The 20,969-nt window shown below is 38.8% G+C and overlaps 1 protein-coding gene across 1 annotated transcript in view; it reads left to right on the top strand.

Moving 5' to 3' along the window:
• The window catches only part of GRID2 (glutamate ionotropic receptor delta type subunit 2), a 952,324-nt gene that overhangs the window by 501,540 nt on the left and 429,815 nt on the right, over window positions 1-20,969 (top strand). The window contains exon 5 of the mRNA XM_075285407.1: window positions 18,680-18,733. Coding sequence (XP_075141508.1) covers window positions 18,680-18,733 — 54 coding nt within the window. The remainder of the gene's footprint in view (window positions 1-18,679; window positions 18,734-20,969) is intronic.

Below are 20,969 nucleotides of genomic sequence, written 5' to 3' on the forward strand. Positions count from 1 at the left end.
CAAGCACTTCACTGACTCACTCTCCTACCAATCAATATAAATGCACACAGTGGTCTAGCTTCATATTAACCTAAGACGCGAGCTGCATAAACATGATTACCTGCTTTCTGTCTTTTATGCAAATTTCCAATCTGGTTTCCTCATTTATGTGCTCAGTACGGTGCATCATGCCACCAAACAACTATTGTAGGCTTCCAAATTTCTAATTTGCTTACCACTTTGGACCTGAACATTCTTCCATGCCCTGTGTTATACATACTGTTAATTAATTTATCATATGACTTATTGCTTTCCACATATCACGCCTCCTAGTATGTAATTCATAGATGCAGTTGGCATGTCACTAGTTAATGCAAGTATTGTATTCAGTTGGTCAACAAAGTGGAAATTCACAAGTGCAGAACATACGCTTAAGTGGCCCCATGAGACACATATTAACTGTGTTGAAGTTCTGAAGTAACAAGAAACCAAATTGTACTATTCTACGGCATTAACTTTGTCTAGCATTAATCCTTGTGAAAACACTGCAGAAAAAGCCTGCAATGCGAACAAATTCTGTTCCCTGTTAATTACATGCTTCCCATCTCCCACCTACCCACATACATATATCCTTATTATCCTCTATTTTACTGTCAGCGAGTAGATAATTGCTGTGAAATTTGTTGACACCAGGCAAGGGCCTTTTGCTCTTTTGTACACAAGATGTTGAACTCCGAGATCAGACTTGTTATCCTCTATCGCAGCTACACAAGAATGTTTAAATATTAATTGCAAATAAAAAGTGGTTTCTTGCTCAATCCATTGTGTGTGTTTTATAATCTGCCACTTACAGGGCAATTCTACTGACAGTTTCTCCATGGAATTTACCTTATCAGACTATAGGAATTTATGAAACTGAATTTAATGCCCAGGCATTGATTTGCTACCTATCAATTTCACGTAATATATTATACAGTATATGTTTTATGTTATGTCGTAGACAGTCTTTTTACATTGTCTTCAATCATACCTAACCTTTCAACAAAGTCTGCATAACTCAATAGAGGAGAGTGTGTATGCAGGGAGTAACACTATTTCTGTCCATTAGATGACTAGTATTCTGCATTTTTCTGAAGTTTTCCCTTCTGCATGTTCTCTCTCTAATTCACGGCTCTCTCAGAGATAAGTGAAGTCTAACTGCTACGATGTCTTCAAAACATTGAACACATCCAGGTCTCTTTTTTACTCACTCAGAAGCAGCAGCACCACATAGGACATTACAGAATAAAAGCACTGAATAAGTGAAGAAAGCACTTTTAGTTGCAGCAACTTCCGTCTTTCCCTTGTCTCCCCACTCTCACTCAGCTTGTGCTCATTCCTACCACTCTCCTCTTCATAGACTTCTATGTACCTGTGTGAGCTGCAGTCAGTGTTGCCCTAGGAAGACAAATTCAGCAGACATTTTTTGAGTGAGTAAGCTGTTTAGGTAGAGGGAGAGAAAAATAACCAGATTTAGTGAAGAAAGGAGAACTCTTCTCTGATAAGGTTTATTACAGAGTTTCTTAAAGTCACTTTATTGATTTTAGGAAACTTTGTTGAAAGGTTAATGATCATTTAAAGATTTTTTGACCATGTTCCCCCCCCCCCCCCAAAAAAAAAAAAGAAAAAAAAAAAAAGATGAGTGGAACTATCTGATTCAATCCTTTGTTTTATGCTGATGATGGGCCAAGATCCAATGGCAAGACATTGACAATTCTATGTGTGCAATTAGAAAACTGTGCCAATGGCTTTTTCCTTTGTATGAAATCACAGTTTATCATTAGTGACATTTTTTTTTTACCTTATACACTTTTTTTTGTAAATTTTCATTTTAGGTACCACTTACATGAACATGGCATACAAATACAAACAGGTTTCTAAAGGAAATGATCTTTTATCTACTTGCTAGACACTTGTGTACCTAGCATAATCCCTCATCACATCGACTATAGATGACCACTACTCCATTGATGATAGATGATCACTACTCCCCCTCCCTCCACAGAGCATGTTTAGAAAACTCTCCTATAAACCTCAATGAGTTGATTTCAACCTATTGCTGACTTTCGCCATGAGACTACATGAGAAGCTCAAGCAAGATAGCAGCCTGTACAATCACTTGCAGAAAATAGAATACCAAATCTACAATCAGGAAATAAAAAAACAGAATAGATATCATGATATATTTCAGTATCTGGTTTTAATATGTAAATCTAATGATCGGCTGAAGCATTGATATAGTCTTCTACCCCATCAGTGAGACTTACAGGCTGAACAACTCTTTACCTCTCTGCCCAAGGGGGAGAAGATTAATGGTGCAGATAAAGAAGCAGCAGTAAAATGAGTTGAAAAATGTGAAGGACCGTAAATGATGTAATAAACATGTTATGGATCACATGGTCATTACATCATCAAAGGTCAATTAAACTTTACATCATCAGAGGTCATTTACACGTTTCATCTTTTTCTGAGCCATGATGACCTGCAGAGTGAGAAGGATTGTTTGAAGAGTCAAAAATAGCAGGAATTCCTATTAAATGTAAGAAAAAATTATCTTTGTACCATATTAGCCAGTGTATATGAAATGTAAAGATTCAGGGTCCTCAGTAGTTGATACCTTTTTTAACGGCTAACAAAAAATGATACAGATTGCAAGCTTTCGAGACTGCTCTGGTCACTTCATCAGGCATGGTATAACACAATATCTGAAGGCAAACACATTTATACAGGAATAGAGTGTTTGATCCACAATTGATGAAAAGCAGCACAAGCAACTAAACAGATAAGTTCAATAGGTCTGTTGTATCCTGAAGGTAGCTGGCTGTATCCTTCACTAAGGGTTTGAGGATGCCCTCCACCCATCCAGAAATATAGACCAATTCAACCAGTCCCATCCCACCATCAACCTGATGCTCAATTAATCCATCACTGAAATAAACTTCCTGGACACAGTCATCAAGATGCAGAGTAACAAAGTTGAGACATCGCTGTATTGAAAGCTGATTGACCGCCCAAATATATAAAGAACTCCATAGTCTACAGCCAGGCTATCAGATACCATTGCATATGTTCAGACCCTGTAGATATGGACAAACACCTGGGTGACCTCAAAAATAAATTCTTGAGGCAGGGTTACCATCCAAGAACAGTTGAAAACCAAATAGCCAGGGCCACCAGAATACCAAGATCAGAGTTATTAAAATACAATACCAAACAGGAAAACAATTGCGTTCCCCTGGTCATCACATACAACCCACATCTGGAGATGCTGAGAGGAATCTCATGCAAACTACATCCACTACTGCAAAAAGACGACAGTCCAAAATCCATATTTCCAGACCCCCCTCTCCTGTGCTATAGACAGCCACCAAATCTCAGGAATATGATTATTAGCAGCTCACTGTCACCTCCAACTAACACAGGAACATTTCCATTCAGACAGAAAAAGTGCAAGACCTGCTCACATATACTAACCACGGATAAAATAAAGATCCCCCAACTCCAATCAGGACTACAAGATCCCAGGAACCTTCACCTGCAGTATACCTAATGTAGTGTATTTAATAATATGTACCAAGTGTCCCAATGGGGGTCTTTATGTAGGGGAGACAGGCCAGACACTTCGGATGAGGATGAACTAACACTGTCACATGATTACAGAGCAGAGAATGGACCTCTCTGTGCCAAAACAATTCTGCAATCAAAACTATAATATCATCAATGACAGGAAGATCATGGTTTTAAGGGGTAATTTCAAAAGCAAAAAAAGATAGACGTGTGTGTGAATATAAGCTAATAATGACCTTTGACGCACTCTAAGGGGGGGTTAAACCAGTCACATGGTTTGATGTCCTTTTATAACAACTAGACACCATGTCACTAATCAAAGGAATCATAAAACTTAGAGAGCCTTCCTGTGAACTTTTTTTTTAAAACTTATCTGTTTATTTGTATTTATTGCTTTCCATCAATTGTGCACCAAACACTCTATTCCAGTATAAACGTGCTTGCCTTCAGATATTGTGTTATACCATGCCTGAAGAAGGGACCTAGAAGTCCCGAAAGCTTGCAATCTGCCATAATTTTTTGTTAGCCATTAAAAAAGGTATCAACTATTGAGGACTCTCAATCTTTACATTGTAAATGTAAGTACATGCAACTGAGCTGTGTGTAGTCTAGTGCAGCATGACTGTGTGTGCAGGGTTCTGTGTTCTGTGTGCAGCAAAGCTTTGTATTCTGTGTGCAGCAGAGATGTGTGTGTTGTATGCAGGACAGCTGTGTGTAGGAAGGCTTTGTGTGCTGTATAGTTCGGTGGTGTGTTTGTATAATGGTTGTACTGCAGAGCTGTATGCATATACTGTAATGTCAGAGAAAAAATAACTTAAAATCAGTTTGGTAAAAACTGTTTAGCCACTTAGCCTCTCACCTACCCTAGAATTTCTTTGATCACAAAAGAAGTTGTAATTTATTTTAAAAAATTTTCCTATTTTTTTGTGTCTAAATGTTGTTTACATTTCATATCCAGGGGTTTCTAAAAAAATAAGATACATTATATATACATCAGTTTAATGTGTTATTACAGATTAGTAATGGATAAAGTTATACATGCCAGTAGACAGTTACAATAACATTCAAAAAATGCTTTTTACAGCAGAAGGTAAAATGCAAAATAAATATCTTATTGGAAAGGTAGCAAACAGAGAAAGAGACTATATGGACAATGAGATCGATATATATGACAGTACAACATGGGTCAAAGTCATAACAAATATGTATTAATATACTCCAGGTAGAAATCAATGTCAAACAGTTGAGAGAATCTGTTTCATGACACTTCTAAAGTGAAACCTTTGCACAGTGACAAGATCAGCTTTTAAAAACATTGTGTTAAAATTTATGAAATTTGAAAAATATGTATCCAACAGATAGTAATTATCAAACAAGAAGTTGTATGATCCACAGAGGACATGGAAATAACAAGGTTTTCATCTTTCTGAAATGACATACAACTGTGCATAGTTAAAAGGATCAGGGGTTTGGAGGGGCATGAATACTGGGGGCGTAGTGTTTGCTCTAAGCTGGACACTCTCACAATGATGGAGGTAAAATATATTAAACTTTAATGAAATATAGATGCTATTGGGCTAAGTAACCCCTTTAGTATGTGGTTTTAAGTGTTTCCTTTACTCTTTTACCTATTGCCCAATTTAGAGGAAACACTACCAAGTGCAGTGGGAAGGGTCAACTAGCTTATCTGACTTTTGACTGAGAGAGGTAGCAAAATTAATTTAATACATTTTATTAAAAAATACTAAAGATTTCTTAATCATATTTCAGAATAGAAAAAATAAGGGTGAAGGGCTGAGGGGCCATATGTTCTGGGTGCTAGTTGAAGTGGAACAACACTGACAATAAGGTTTAAATACTATAGGGCAGTGGCAGTACTTCATTGGGACAGGCTGATGTTTGGGAAGATGAAATACAAACCCATGTCTGTTGTCGTCATATAGATATGTAGACATATTATTGATTGTGATGGAACAGTTCCAAAGTACTGTAAATCTCCATCCTAAATGAAGTGCAACACAGTTTCATTCTAAATACTTTCACATCATGTCAAACTTTTAATTATGATCAGTAAATGCTACTAATATGATAGGAAAAATGACCTTCATAGAGCATCTATAGTTCCTTATGTTGATAGGTACCAATCATTATACCAATGGCGACTAGTAACAATAGTAATGAAACCTTATAGGTATACCAACTCTAATCAACAGTTTTGTTAAAGATTTCAATTTGTCTCGAAACCAATCCATCCCAATGTTATGGCATGATAACAAAATCCTTGAAAGGCTGCTATCCAGCTCTGGGCGGTCACACATAGATAGAGAGAGGATAGTTTCCTCCCAATCAGGGCATGCAGAGTTATGGGGTGCAGAGTTATGGGGTGTAGAGTTATGGGTTGCAGTGTTATGGGGTGCAGAGTTATGGGTTCAGAGTTAGCGGTCTTACCAAAGCCACCCTGCCACAGAAGAAGACAACAGTATTATGAGTGGCATATGGTGTTTGTAGGGTAATGTTACCGATTTTGCAATAGTGTCCAGAATCTTCTTGTCTTATCTAACTGCTGACTTAAACTACTAAATAGATGTGTAATTTCATCTACTTCTTGTATTAACTGAGTATATTAATGAATAATTTCTAATGAGAAAACCAAACAGGTAGAAGAGTTGCCCAATTGATCCTCAAAAGCACTTATAGGTACCAATGAAATCACATAACATGAGGTCCTGCAAACAGTATGTGAATAGTATGGTAGACTTATGTTCTTTTAGATTATGATGCAAATGCTCTGCGAGGGATAAAATACCCCATGTTATGATAACAGTTAGGCTGTGGGTCTGGGTTCGGTTGGAGAGCCTTGGTTAAAGCCATGCATAGTGCTGTATTAATCTTGCCAAATATTCATACGAGCCTTGTTTGGTCAGCTTCAGTAGAATCATATTACTATTAACATATTTATTCTAATTACGGTCATGCAGACTTACATGCATGATTTTGTGATCGTCTTTTTTTATTTCATTAGTTTTTTTGTTTGTTTTTTTCCCACTTTTCTGAGTAGCAGCTGTTCCTATGTTACTGCAATTGAAAATTCTGTGAGAAAATAGAAATGAAAAATTATCAAATTGTAATGCGTTTTACTTATTTATCGAGTTGAACCGAGGTAACAGTGCCTTTTCTTTGATCACGTTGTTCCAGGCAGCACAAACATGTTGAGTCCATGACAACTTAATGAGTTTAAGAGTATGAGTGTGTGCAAGAAGCATATAATAAGGGAATGGATTTCTAGTTTATCTAAGTTGCACTGTAAAAGTAATGCTTTTCTGTAGTAGAATGCAAAACTGATGTTTAGAGTATGTATAGAGTACTATATGTCTATGAGATTATTTAGAATATATTCATTATACTGTTAGTAACTAGAGACATAAACGCTGTAGGATCTTTTCATGCAAATCTGTATTGTGTCGCTCCTGTTATTACATCTAGTAGTGCCAAGAATAAAACTGAGAATTGCCATCCCAATTGACAAAAAGGCCAGTCATACTTAGTATGATAGAGCCCAATCTGTGCCACTTTCCCTATTGTCAAGAATAATGTTGCATCAAAATTTCCAAGAAGAATAACTGAACAATAATACAACACAGAGTTCTAAGAAAATGATGGATATACACAGTCCAGCATATTAATGTGACCGCTGCCTACTTTTGATGTCAACTTTAAATAACCAATCGCAGAAGGCACGTGTCATCAGCCATCTTGGTGCACTCATCATTGTGGAAGGCATGATGGATCAACACAAGTATGCCTCTATCCTTGCGGACCATGTTCACGTCTACGTGCGAATTGTTTTTCCTCAGGATAATGGCATCTATCAGCAGGACAATGCAACATGTCATAAAGCTCGCAGTGAACGTGCGTGGTTCGAGGAACACCAGGATGGGTTTACCATACTCCTTTGGTCAGCAAATTCCCCGGACTTGTACCCAATTGAGAATCTGTGGGACCACCTCGATCGGGTTGTTCACGCCATGGATGCTCAACCGCGTAACCTGGTGCAGCTGAACATGGCACTGGAGTTGGCATGGCTTAACATCCCAGTAAACATAACCACAACATCCCCTCTCTTCCTGTACATCTCACAGCGGTCCGCTCTGCGAAAGATGGTTATTCTGGATTGTGACAGGTGGTCACATTAATGTGACTGGACTGTGTATATGATAGTTGTTTTTTTTTTTGGTTTTTTTTTGAGAAAACACTGCCACACATGTTCACAGACTATACCTGGAACTGCATCTTAACTCCATAGGAGTGCAAAAGGGCTAAACTGCAATATCACACACTACCCGTGGACAGATGTGGCACTGCTTTAGGGAAAAAGTATGTAATGAAGCCAACGTGTCAGTAGGTTATAGGTGTCTTTTAAAAATTTTACATTAATTGAGAATCAGGCCATGTGACAATATTGCTGTAGAACCAATAGGATGGCAAGGTCTAAAAAAAATATCCTACGAACTTGAAGCATCTATTAGCATATGAGATCATTTGAAGATATATAAGAAAGATATTCCCTGCTTTTTGAAGATTGTGTTTTTTTCTTGAACTCAGAGTAAGAAAAATGCATTTGTCGTGCATATACATATTTCACAGCGCTGAAAAATTGAGGGCAAATTGAGTGTGAATAAAAAGGTCCTTGCTTCCTGGTTGATACAATAAAGCAGTAATCCTCGCTATACAGAGCTTTCAACTTTTACAAGAATAATTGCTCTTATATTTAATGACAGCTGACTACTGAAGAAAAACTCTGACCATTTCACATTCACCACAGGCAAAGGTAAAGGTGATAAATCCGGTCATTGCTATCACATAGTGACTCATGCACACTTGTTAGAAGCTAGAAGGAGAAGCCTTTGGCCATGTATAATGCTATTAAAAAGAATCTGCATGTAAATATAATCTTCTTAGCTTAACTTGCCCATAATGTTATTACACCTCTACAAAGAGTGCCAAGGGGCACATTTAATACTCCTCATTGCCAATAACTAAAGAATATAGCCTTTTCCTGTACAAAATTGTTTATTATTAGAATCACCCTAAGCTAAGATTATCTTATTTTCTGTGACAGTAATAAGGACTGTATATAAAGTATTTTCATGTATTGTTTTACGGTAACTAAGTCCAGAATGAAAAGAGAAGAGATTGTGTGTGTAGAGCCTACACATACATTACTCGTACATATAGTGCACATTTAAAGTGTAACTCTGATTGTTTTTTTTATTTTTGAAGTTGTGCATTGGGGGGTATTAGGTGAACATTTTTGTAATACACTTTATTAACATGTACTTTCCTTTTAAAGAGGACCTTTCACCATATCTGGGCACATGCAGTGTTATATACTGCCGGAAAGCTGACAGTGCGCTGAATTCAGCGCACTGTCGGCTTTCCCGATCCGTGCCCGGTGTGAAGAGCTTACGGTCCGGTACCGTAGCTCTTCTATGGTCAGAAGGGCGTTTCTGACCATTAGCCAGAGACGTCCTTCTGCCTCGCGGCACCTATCACGCTGTGCTGTGGAGCGGGGAGGAATGCCCCCTCCCTCTCCTGATAATACTCGTCTATGGACGAGTGCTGTGAGCAGAGGGAAGGGGGCGTTCCTCCCCGCTCCACAGCACAGCGTGATAGGTGCCGCGAGGCAGAAGGACGTCTCTGGCTAATGGTCAGAAATGCCCTTCTGACCATAGAAGAGCTACGGTACCGGGCTGTAAGCTCTTCACACCGGGCACAGATCGGGAAAGCTGACAGTGCGCTGAACTCAGCGCACTGTCAGCTTTCCGGCAGTATATAACACTGCATGTGCCCAGATATGGTGAAAGGTCCTCTTTAAAGGGATTCTATCACTAAAACACATTTTTTTCTAGTTACCACGTCGGAATAGCCTTTAAAAAGGCTATTCGTCTCTTACCTGTGGAAGTGCTCTCCGCCGCGCCGTTCGTTCAAAATACCGGTTTGTACCGGTATGCTAATTAGTTCTCTCGCAGCGATGGGGGTGTCCCCATCGCAGGAGCAGCGATGGGGGCGTCCCCATTGCAGCTCGAAAACCGACCACAGCGCCGCCTCTCTGGTCTTCGGTGTCCTCCCCTTGCTTCTTCAGCGTACTGTCGGACGCCTGCGCAGTACACTCTGTTCGGCGAAGATTGCCGAACGTACTGCGCATGCGCGAAATTGCGGTCCCAGCCATAGTGCGGGCACCGCACTAAACATTGCCAGGGAAAGTCTATTCCGTACTCCTGTACTCAATGCATTATGTAGAGCTGTAGCATTTGCCAAAAAGGGATGGTCACTTCAAATGACTTTATCTTGGTTTTAAACAACCATTTATGGAAAAATGGTTCAAGCATCACATGAAAACTGATATTCTCAAATTTCTTATGTTCCCAAGATCTGCAATCTAGCTGTAAGAAAAATGGAGATATTGCTAGTTAAAAACATACTAGTGCGTCTCAATAAATTAAAATATCATCAAAAAGTTATGAACTGCGGCTCAGTGGTCAAATGTGTTTTCAGATGAAAGTAAATTTATCTTTTATTTTATTGCATATTATTGGAAATCGATGTCCTATAGTCTGGAGTAAGAGTGAAGAGGCCACTGTACACAATCTAAGCTGCTTGAGGTCTAGTGTGATGTTTCTACAATCAGTGATGGTTTGGGGAGCCATGTCATCTGCTGGTGTAGGTCCACTGTGTTTTATCAAGACCAAAGTCAGTGCAGCCGTCTACCAGGAAATTCTAGAGCACTTAATGCTTCCCTCTGCCAACAAGCTTTTTGGAGATGGAAATTTCATTTTCCAACAGGACATGGCACCTGTCCACACTGCCAAAAGTATCAAGACCTGGTTTAATAAGTACAGTTTCACTGTGCTTGTTTGTTCAGAAATGCTGCTGACCTTTACCCCATAGAGAATCTATGGGGTAATGTCAAGAGGAAGATGAGACACCAGACCCAACAATGCAGATGAGCTGAATGCTGCTATCATATAACCTGGCTTTCATAACACCTCTGCAGTGCCACTGGCTGATCCCTCCATGCCACATTACCGCATTGTTGCCATCATTCATGCAAAAGGAGCCTCTACCATGTATTGAGGGCATTTACTGGACAGACTTTTCATTAGGCCAACATTTCTGTGTTAAATAATCTTCTTACAGTTGGTCTTATATAATATTCTAATTTTCTTTTTTTTTTAAATGTAGATTGTGAGCACATAGAGCTCACAATGTACATTTTTTTCCCTATCAGTATGTCTTTTTTGCAATATGGGATGGAAATCCATGCAAACACGGGGAGAACATACAAACTCCTTGCAGATGGTTTTTTGCCCATGGCGGGATTTAAGCACCAGGACTCCAGCGCTGCAAGGCTGCAGCGCTAACCACTGAGCCACCGTGTGGCCCCAATATTCTAATTTTCTGAAGATAATGACTGTTGGGTTTTCCTTGGCTTAATCCATAATCATCAACATTAACAGAAAGAAACACTTGAAAACGTTCACTCTGTAATGACTCAATATAATATTTGTGTTACACTTATTCAATTGAATTACTAAAATAAATAACTTTTTATTCTAATTTATTGAGATGCACTACTAGTCAGGAATGTGATTTCTATATATTTTAGCATATTTTTATGTGATTTACTTGCAATAAAAATGTGTACAGATTTTCACTGGTAACAGCTCAGTTAAATGGTTGCCAAGGATAAGTTTACAGCTTGTTTTCTATTTAAAGGAAGTTGGGTTAATTAAATATATTACAAATATGTTCACCAAACAATGAATACCTGTAGCAGAACTTTTCAGCTTGTACAAATTCTGTTATGTGAACACACATGTGAATGACAAGTGCTTGTAAGTACTTATGGTTATGGTATAAATTTTGCTGCTATTTAGGTCTGTCCTGCTGGTCTTTAAACCTTATATAGACCACAGACTACCTACACTTTCTGTCTTTTTCTGCACCAAGTACATGATATTAGAATGATGCTACTTGTATCAACAGTAAACAACTGATTTGTCCCCATACTTGCATTATCATCCATTGGAGATAATTGCTATATGTAGTAATTCATTGCAATTAATCAGTCAACACGCAATATTGTAAAGTGTACTAAATCTAGGACTTTACTGTATCTGGTATATTACTACAGCTTGGCTTTAAAATGGTCTCCACTGCCATTTGTTGTATAACTTTATTTTACCATTTAGCACACACTTGAAAGTAATATAATCCTTTCAATTTTGCATTTCTTCTCAGTGAAATAGATTAAAATAGAATTAAACTTAATAAAATAGCAGGATGTCAGCTCATTAAAAATTCCAAGTTGTGAATGACAAAGGCTGGAAAACATCTGTAGGCTTTTCATGAGTAACATTAGCTTGCTGTACTATTTTTCTGGCATGTCTTTGCTCAATAGGATCTGACAACTAATCACATCTGCTGCTTTCTGTTTAAGATATCCTGATGATCAGTATTGATTAGCAGTAATTATGATAAATGAATTGTGCATAACCATCCGTATTACTAATGCAAACAAATACACTGCCTTCTAGACAATAGATTATTACAGATGCTTCCTACAGTCTTTTTTCAGTGATTAGTCTCTCAGCCTCAAGCTCATATAATCCTTCTTCATAAAATATTTGTCACATATTGGCATATTGGAATGCAGTAGCAATGGCAGCCTGTTTCATGCCTTTAAATATGATATAGTGCTTCAAACAATTTGGAACTATAATACAAAGCTGCATCATTAAGGAATGTAATTAAAATCATTACAGTAAGAAAGTCTTATCTGTAGCATTTTGTGCAACTTGTTTTCTTATTATTTCAAGGATAAAAAATACAACTATAGTTTTCACTATGTTATAGTCAATATACACACAATTTGAGTAAATTTGTTGTTAAATAGAATCAGTCAGGAGGTTCAAGCTACAACTGTAAGGGAATTGCTAGAGGAGCGTTTCCCCAGTAGTTGCTGGTGAACCTTGGGGGGAGGGGCACGAAAAGACATTGAGCCCTAAGCTGAACTCCTGCCCCCCCCCCCCGTCCCTTCCTGTTTGCCTATCCTGTTGTTAAGCGACAGGTGACAACTGGACAGCAAAACTCTACCTAGATATAAGAGATGACACAGAATGCAGACAAGACAAACAACAACAACAAAGGGAGGTCAGCTAGCCAAGGGGTTGGTAACACAGTACAGATTTAGAATCCAAGAGAATAGTCAGAAGAGAAACCAGCGGTCAGGAATATGAATACAGGTGACAAACTTCAACTTCAGATAGGTTAGAGGCACCTGAATCAGCAGAGCTTTGCCTCTGTCATTTTTTTTTAAAGTATACAGTAGTTATAAACTTTTTAGAGCAAAGAGTGTGGTTTTGCTTACCACTTTGGAACAATGGCAACACCCTTATTGCCCTTATTTTCATATTGACAAAAGCAATAATATTTCAGCAATGGATACACCAATTCACAAGGTGAAAGCACAGTTTGATTCAGGTGACCCTACAGGACTGGTTTGATATGCTGGGTTCTAGAGATAGACTCCCTTTAAATAAAGACTTTTTACAAGAGGACAATTTTTAAGAGACTTGTTCTTATATCTCTTCTAGCATGTTTTATATGAACATGTCTCCTCTGCGAGGTCCTTCAATATCTGCTTGAACAGCTGATCAGCTAAACCTGAATTCTTGCAGTTTTAAGGTTTGAAACAAAAATAAAATAGTTTATGTGCGGGATATTTTCCAGATACGTCTAATATGACCAGGGCTGCATTTATCACTACTTTTCAGCTGAATAAAAGGTCAACAGCAAAAGTCTGTGGGCACTAGAAGTAAATGGAAGTGCTATAGGCTAATAAAACCAAATTAAAACATGTAGTGTTGCAACATGAACTAAGTTTGAATTGTGAGCTATACTGAAAGAACAATGGCATGGCTCTAAGTTATATGTTCAAAGACATGGAATAAAATGTTTGGTCCTTAGGTAAGGGCGGCTTTACATTCTTTGTAGTGTCAGTTGGTGCAGTACACTCTATTATTATTTTGGATATTCTTTGCCTGTTATTCTCATGACAAAATCTTAAAACATAGGCCACTAGAGCACATACTGAATGTAAAACTTCCCGAATTCTGAGGCTTAGTTGCAGTATAAACTGGTTAGAATGAGAAGAGTCATTACTTTATCATTAGAAGATGGACAAGTAAATGACAGCTCTGTTGTACCGATGAGAACCTAGATTAGGCAGGATATCAATACCATTCACACAGATAAGACTTAGTATTCACCTTCCTTGTCATTCCCTGGTCTCTGGGGAGGGCTGGGCTCCATTACTGTACTGTAGAAAGATGAAAGTCACTCCTCTATATGTGTATTTATTTATTCCGTATCCACTTTTAACTATGCACGCTGGTAAAACCACCATAGAAATTAGTATATTTTTTTTCCCAAAAGCTGTCTCCAAAGAAAATTATAACATATAGCCTAACAAAACTGCTCCCATCTTTAGATTTACAAGCATTAGCAATCTAATGGCTTTTATGAAATACTATAGGTAGCCAGTTCTCATAGCAACCACTAGCCACATATGCAACATTAAGGGTTGTCCCATAAAGCACATTTAGCAGCTGTTCACACCCTAGGTGATAAATGTCTGATCAACTCAAACTCCTGGTTCTCATCTTATCTCTCAGACCGCACTTTCAGTGTATCATTTGCGGGCTCTGTTTCCTCCCCTCTTTCCCTTGCTGTTGGGGTTCCTCAGGGCTCGGTCCTAGGCCCCCTGCTCTTTTCTCTCTATACAGCCCCATTGGACAAACCATCGCCAGATTTGGCTTCAGGTACCATCTTTATGCTGACGACACCCAATTATACACATCTTCCCATGACATCACCCCTGCACTCATACAGAACACCAGTGACTGTCTCTCTGCTGTCTCTAATATCATGTCCTAGCTCTATCTGAAACTAAATCTCTCTAAGACTGAACTACTACTGTTTCCACCATCTAACAGATCTGTCCCTGATATATCCATTGCAGTCTCAGGCCTTACTATAACTCCTAGGCAGCAGGCCCGCTGCCTCGGGGTCATGTTTGACGCAGACCTTTCTTTCACCCCTCATATTGAATCACTCGCACGTTCATGTCACCTCCACCTCAAAAATATCTCTAGAATACGTCCTTTCCTTACCAGAGATACACTAAAGACACTTATTGTCTCTCTGATTCATTCTCGCCTTGACTACTGTAACTCCTTACTAATCGGTCTTCCCCTCACTAAACTCTCCCCTCTACAATCTATTCTGAATGCAGCGGCCAGGCTCATCTACCAGGCTAGACGCTACTTCGATGCCTCCGGTCTGTGCCAGTCGCTACATTGGCTGCCCATTCAATATAGAATAAAATATAAAGTTATCACCCTCATCCACAAGGCTCTCCATAATGCTGCACCTCCCTACATTTCCTCCCTCATCTCTGTCTACCGCCCAACCCGTGTTCTCCGCTCACTCAATGACCTAACACTTACATCCTCTATTATCAGAACCTCCCACGCTCGTATACAAGACTTCTCCCGAGCTGCACCACTTCTCTGGAATGCTCTACCCCGGACAATCAGATTAACTCCCAATTTCTACCGTTTCAAACGCAAACTAAAGACACATTTTTTCAGACAGGCCTATCACAATTCCTAATGCAAACCCTTCTTGATGCCTTTTCAGCCTAACATATTTGTCCATGCTCTATCCACACGTTAAAGGACACTACTAGTGACGGCCCATAAAGCTTTGTTTGTGTAATGGCTGCAACCTCTATTACAAAATTGTCTGAACACTGTATAAGCAATGCCGCCCCTCCTACCTCTTGTGTCATCCTCTCTACCTCATAGATTGTAAGCTCTTGTGAGCAGGGCCCTCAGTCCCATTGTGTGAAATGATGTTCTTTGTTTTGTATCTGTCTGATATCTGAACCCTACAAATTGTACAGTGCTGCGGAATATGTTGGCGCTATATAAATAACATTTATTATTATTATTAAACTCCTTTGTATTGTACTCATTCATTTAGGCCAAAATAGCGCCAAAATATTCTGCATCGCTTCTTAGATATAGTCATCACTCATTGTCCCATGTAGGGCTCACAATCTAAGTTTTCCTTAAAATATGAATTTCCATTGAGCTCACTCTTTTATGTGTTCACTTGTCAAGTAAATTCCTTGATATATCAGCTTTCCAAAAGCAACGTGTAGTTTTTAAGGTTAGCAGGAAAACACCTAAAGCAAACAACTACTTTAAAAAAAAAAGTTAAAAAGGTTATCTAGATGTCATACAACAGGGTAGATTTCTGCATGGGAGGGTGCAAATGTATCAATTCAACACCATATAATGTTAGCACTTTGCTAAAGATAAGCACCAAAAAGAACAAGACAAAATGCTTATCAGCAGATTAAAATCTAGCAATATATTCAGATTGAATCCTACAGAACAGTGAAAAGCAATATGGGAACCATATCATCTGTCATGAAAACGTTAAGCCAAAAATTGTGACCCATAATTAGTAAATTACTTTAAAAAGGCTATTCTACTCCTACCTTCCAATTCTTTTCTGCTCCCCAAAATTTCTGTAAAAATCCAGCTCTTGTGATATGCAAATTAAGCTCATGCACATGCTCTGTCTGCCATTATGCGGTGGTCTGTTACACGCTCGTGTAAAAGACCACTGCAAAATGAGGGATGGAGCATGAGCAGTCGGCTCTGCCCATACCAGAAGTGGCTTAGTTGACTTTGCATGGGCAGGATTTCAACCGTCTATAGTGCAGCGTCGGATGCCTACACAAGGCAGAAGATCAAGAGAAGCGGGAGGGGGGCGTGAAGAGAATGAACTATGGGGCAGCAAGAGGTGATGACACGGGTGTACTCGGAACACAGGCGGAATGCCCCCCTGAGCTTAATTTGCATATCACAAGAACTGGAATTTCACAGAAATGGTGGGAGCAGAAGAGAATGGAAGGTAAGTGTAGAATAGCCTTTTTAAAGGCTATTCCAATGTGCCATTACTTCAAAAGGTCATTTTCTAATGATAGACTTCCTTTAAGTAATTCCATAACTTAAAGACGTTTTATGCCCTCAGAAAGCCGACAATACCGCACATATCTGTGGGCATGAAAAGGCCTCTTTAATATCAAGGTTATCAGTTAAAGAAACATCACTGATAAAAGGACTGAAGAGGACTGAAGTGAAGCAAATGGGACTTTGTTCTTCATTTACTTAGGGCCCTAGTGTAAGAATTGTGCTTGGCCCTCCCTACCTATAATGCCAACAAAACATTCATAAAACTGTATTATTCATACATAAAATTTGAATGACAAATGATATAAAATGTTAAATTAAAATTGCATAGTTTTCATATAGAATACATACAAAAACACATGTGATGCACATTCACCATCCAAAGGTGGGCATATGCAGGGCAACTGCCATATGCACACCCATCCTAACACATGCATATGTCGTCTTAGGGCCCCTTCACACGGAGTAAATGCGCCGCGCGGCGTAATCGCGCACCGTAAAAAACACGGCGTACACGCGCCGTAAACGCGCTACAATGCGCGGCACATTTACTCCGTGTGAAGGGGCCCTTAAAGACACACTGAGTCACACTGAGCAATTTTGTTGAACATTAGTCACACGTGCACCTTTTGCAGGATTTCTGGTACATGTAGTCAAGACATATACTTCATATGCACCACTCATACTGGACACATGTTGTCCATCTCACATAGTACACAGTTCCACCCACAGGCCTCATTGCTTCATATACTACTTATGCACTAAATATTTGATGCAAATAACCCTGTCTTCAATGAATGGATGGATAAATGAATAAGCCCTGCCACCTTTTAAGAAAGTGAGCACAGCATAGTAGAGCAAAGCAATCCATAGTAGAGATGTCTCGACCCAATACATTTACTATAACTCATTCTAGAAAGCTGATGGGGATTTCCATTTTGATTCATGAGGCTGGATACTCTTAATAATTGAAGAGCGGTTAGCACCAGTGGGGGAATGAATTAAGACTTGCATACAGAATACCTGACTTCTAAATCCAAGACCAAGAGCTACTGAAAACTATAAGAGAAGAAAGGGACCCATCTACATCAGTAGCTTAGGAGATATGTCTGTCAATGCCTCTTTTGCCTCAATTCAGCATCAATGAAAATCATGAGTTCATTTCTTATATGCAGTCTTCTAGACCAGCAATTCCCATCAGGGGTGTCTTGGAAACCTGCCAGGCGGCCGCAACACTCCGGTTTTGTGGATGACCACTTGCCTTCATGCAACATTATCTACTGTTTATCCGTTGGACCCTTTTTTATTTCATTTATATGGGTGCCCCGAGTAATCTTTATTTTCCCCAGAGGTGTCTTAAAAAGGTTGGGAAACACTGCATTAGACAGTAGAAAGTCGCATTTAACGTTGTAGAAGGCCCTCTCTTACCATATGTTCACACTTTATGGTATGTCCATCCCTGAATCTGACAGGTTGGTTTTTAACAAGTTAAATCCTTTTAAATCTCCTTGACATAAGTGTCTTGAAAACCCTTCCTCCAGCTCTATTAAAATACCCTGCACATTCATCTGAGCCCAACATGTATATTAATTGGGAAGTGAGGCGCAGTAGATCATTTTTCTTTAGTCACTTCTAGAGTTTTAAGTATTCTGATTTAATAAAACACATGTTCACACTTTGCATCTTTCGAGCTTAAATATTTATGTAATAAAAACGATGTGACAAATTATAATTGCATCAAACTCCAGTTCTTGAAATGCTGTTTGTTGTATGTCCTTAAAATGGCTTCCTTCACCACTGCGGCTAATTTTTTAGCATCTAATTAAGAAGAAAAATGAATACATGACAGTGTGCCGTAAAGGTTATCGGCTTAAATCTGAATGACAAAGCTCTGCAAGAGAGTTTTTTTCTGACTGTTTTTGCATGATTGAATGCACCCTGCTTATACTGTATGCTGACTCAAACTCATTGTTTTCCTTTTGCAGGTCGTTGAGACTAATTTGGTTGCCTTTGACTGTCACTGGATCATTATAAATGAGGTAATTGGCGTTTTAATGTTATTGTAAAGTGTTAATCCTATTTGCATACAACAGGGCATTCTTAAATTGAGTGCAACTTTGCAAAGCATATTTTGCTTCTGGATTTCAGAGCAGCAGCCAAATAATTGACCGGTAAATTAAGAGGTGATATTTTAATGTAATGAAAAGTATAACCTGCCTTCTGGGTAGCTTTATTTTCTTAAAAGTATACTAATGAAAACTAAGGAAATAAGTCAAATTTAATTATATTATATTAAAAGGCTCAACAAAGGCCATCAGTAATTCCCTGATATAATTATATTATCCAAATGACTCAGTTTACAGCAGGTTCAGTTATGGTAATAGAAGAGAGAAGGTGCAAAAGAACTAAACTCTTTGTGCCAAATCCCCCTGGCAAATCCCACTAACTATATAAAAAAGCAAGAAAAAAAAAAACTGCTTTAATTTATAATACCTGCATCTTGTCTACAATGACAGCAGAGGCCATGATAGCCATCAGCACATTACAACATTATCTTACCCTTCAGAAGGCACAGGGGTCATCAGTAATACCTATATTTTTCTGGAGGACAGGCTCTGAGAATATGATTTACCCATTCTGTCAATGTCCAATTACCTAAACTAACCTACATAGGTTTGTGTTGTATTCGGGGTACATTCTAGAAAAAAGCCTGCTGACCAAAAACAAAATAAGATAATTGTTAATAGTTAAATAGTTTAATACTGTGAATCCTCTGGAAAATTTAGGTAGTTGTACCTTGAAAGAGAAGGGCAAATTGAAGCTCTAAGGACCCTATGGCACCATGTGCAGAAAACAGGTTTAATTTGAAGTGTTTACATCTTTTTTCTCTGGCATGATGGCACATTGCACTAACCATTGGACTGCTACTCCAGCTGTCCCCTGGTTACTTTGGTCTCCATGCATCCTGTGCTTCTCCATGTAGCCATCCTCCTGCTCCTGCCCCTGTGATGGATGGACCCTCCCTCTCAGAACCTGAGGGTTAACAAGCACACCCGTATACTTCCCAGGCAATCCCAGAATGCTCTATTCTATTTATACCTGATTAGTCCTGCTTGAGCAACATAGGTTCTTGAATATCCAGTTCCTGCAAGGGTTTATGTTCCTGCCTGATACTCCTTTTAGTGACCTCGACTTGATTTCTGACTCTGATTCTGGTACTTTTCCTAATATGCTGTTACTCTGTGTATGACCTTTTGGAGACCTAGCAACTGTGCTGCCAGCTCCTGACATTTGGACTGGATTCGACTTACATTGGAAATACTCCTAGAACTCGTGACTTGGTATCAGATGCCACCTACACTGGGGCTACTACTAGACTTAGTGACCTGGTTTACCCCTGCAGCAAAGACTAGATCCCCGTATAGAGGTTAAAGGGTGAAAACAGAACTAACCCAAAGTCAAACTAGTTTGCTGAATTGTGGTATTAGAAGTTGTTGGCTGCATGGTAAAATGAACTGGAGCTCTCCATATGTACATTATTCACCAGGAATCAATAGGCAATTTATGGAATAATTTATGGGTTAAAGGGCTTTCCTACCCTTCCCCCAAAAATAGGATTAAAAAAATAACAATAAAAGGATTAAAATAATAATAATAATAATAATAATAATAATAATAATAATAATAATAATAATTTAAAAAAATGAGGTCCAGGTCCTCTATGCTCGTCTCAAGCTGGAATGCTCCAACAGAGTGATGGTCATGTATGGTAGTCAATAGCATCCTCATTTCAACTCTGAGACCTCTAAAAACAATCTTTAGGTAATCCAGCTGCGATGTTCCAATTTAGTCATGGACCTTTCCTAAGTGGGCTTTCCAGGCTATACATATTGATAACCTATCCTAGGAATAAGTCATCAATATCTAATTAGTGGGGATCCAACACCAGACTCCCCCACTGATCAGCTGATATACCGAGAATGGAGCAGAAAACCGGCAGCTCTGTTCCCTGTCTAGTGGCCAAACAATGCTGGTTTAGCTTCCATTAGAGTGAATTGTGTTGACCTGAGACATGATTCTAAAGTTGTAAGCAGAGTCTTTTCCTTCGAATAGGCACACCATGATTTTATTGAAACAATATCTGTTATCTGTTAGTCTAATTTAAGGAGAACCATAGACACTTTTTCTGTCACAGCCTCTGAAGACTTTCATTGTGTTAGTTTCAGAAGTGCTTTATGTTACCTTGAACATTTAGCTAGCTAGCAATAAGCAAGA

The sequence above is a fragment of the Leptodactylus fuscus genome, chromosome 1 (genome assembly GCF_031893055.1).
Source record: "Leptodactylus fuscus isolate aLepFus1 chromosome 1, aLepFus1.hap2, whole genome shotgun sequence".
NCBI classification, from domain to species: domain Eukaryota; kingdom Metazoa; phylum Chordata; class Amphibia; order Anura; family Leptodactylidae; genus Leptodactylus; species Leptodactylus fuscus.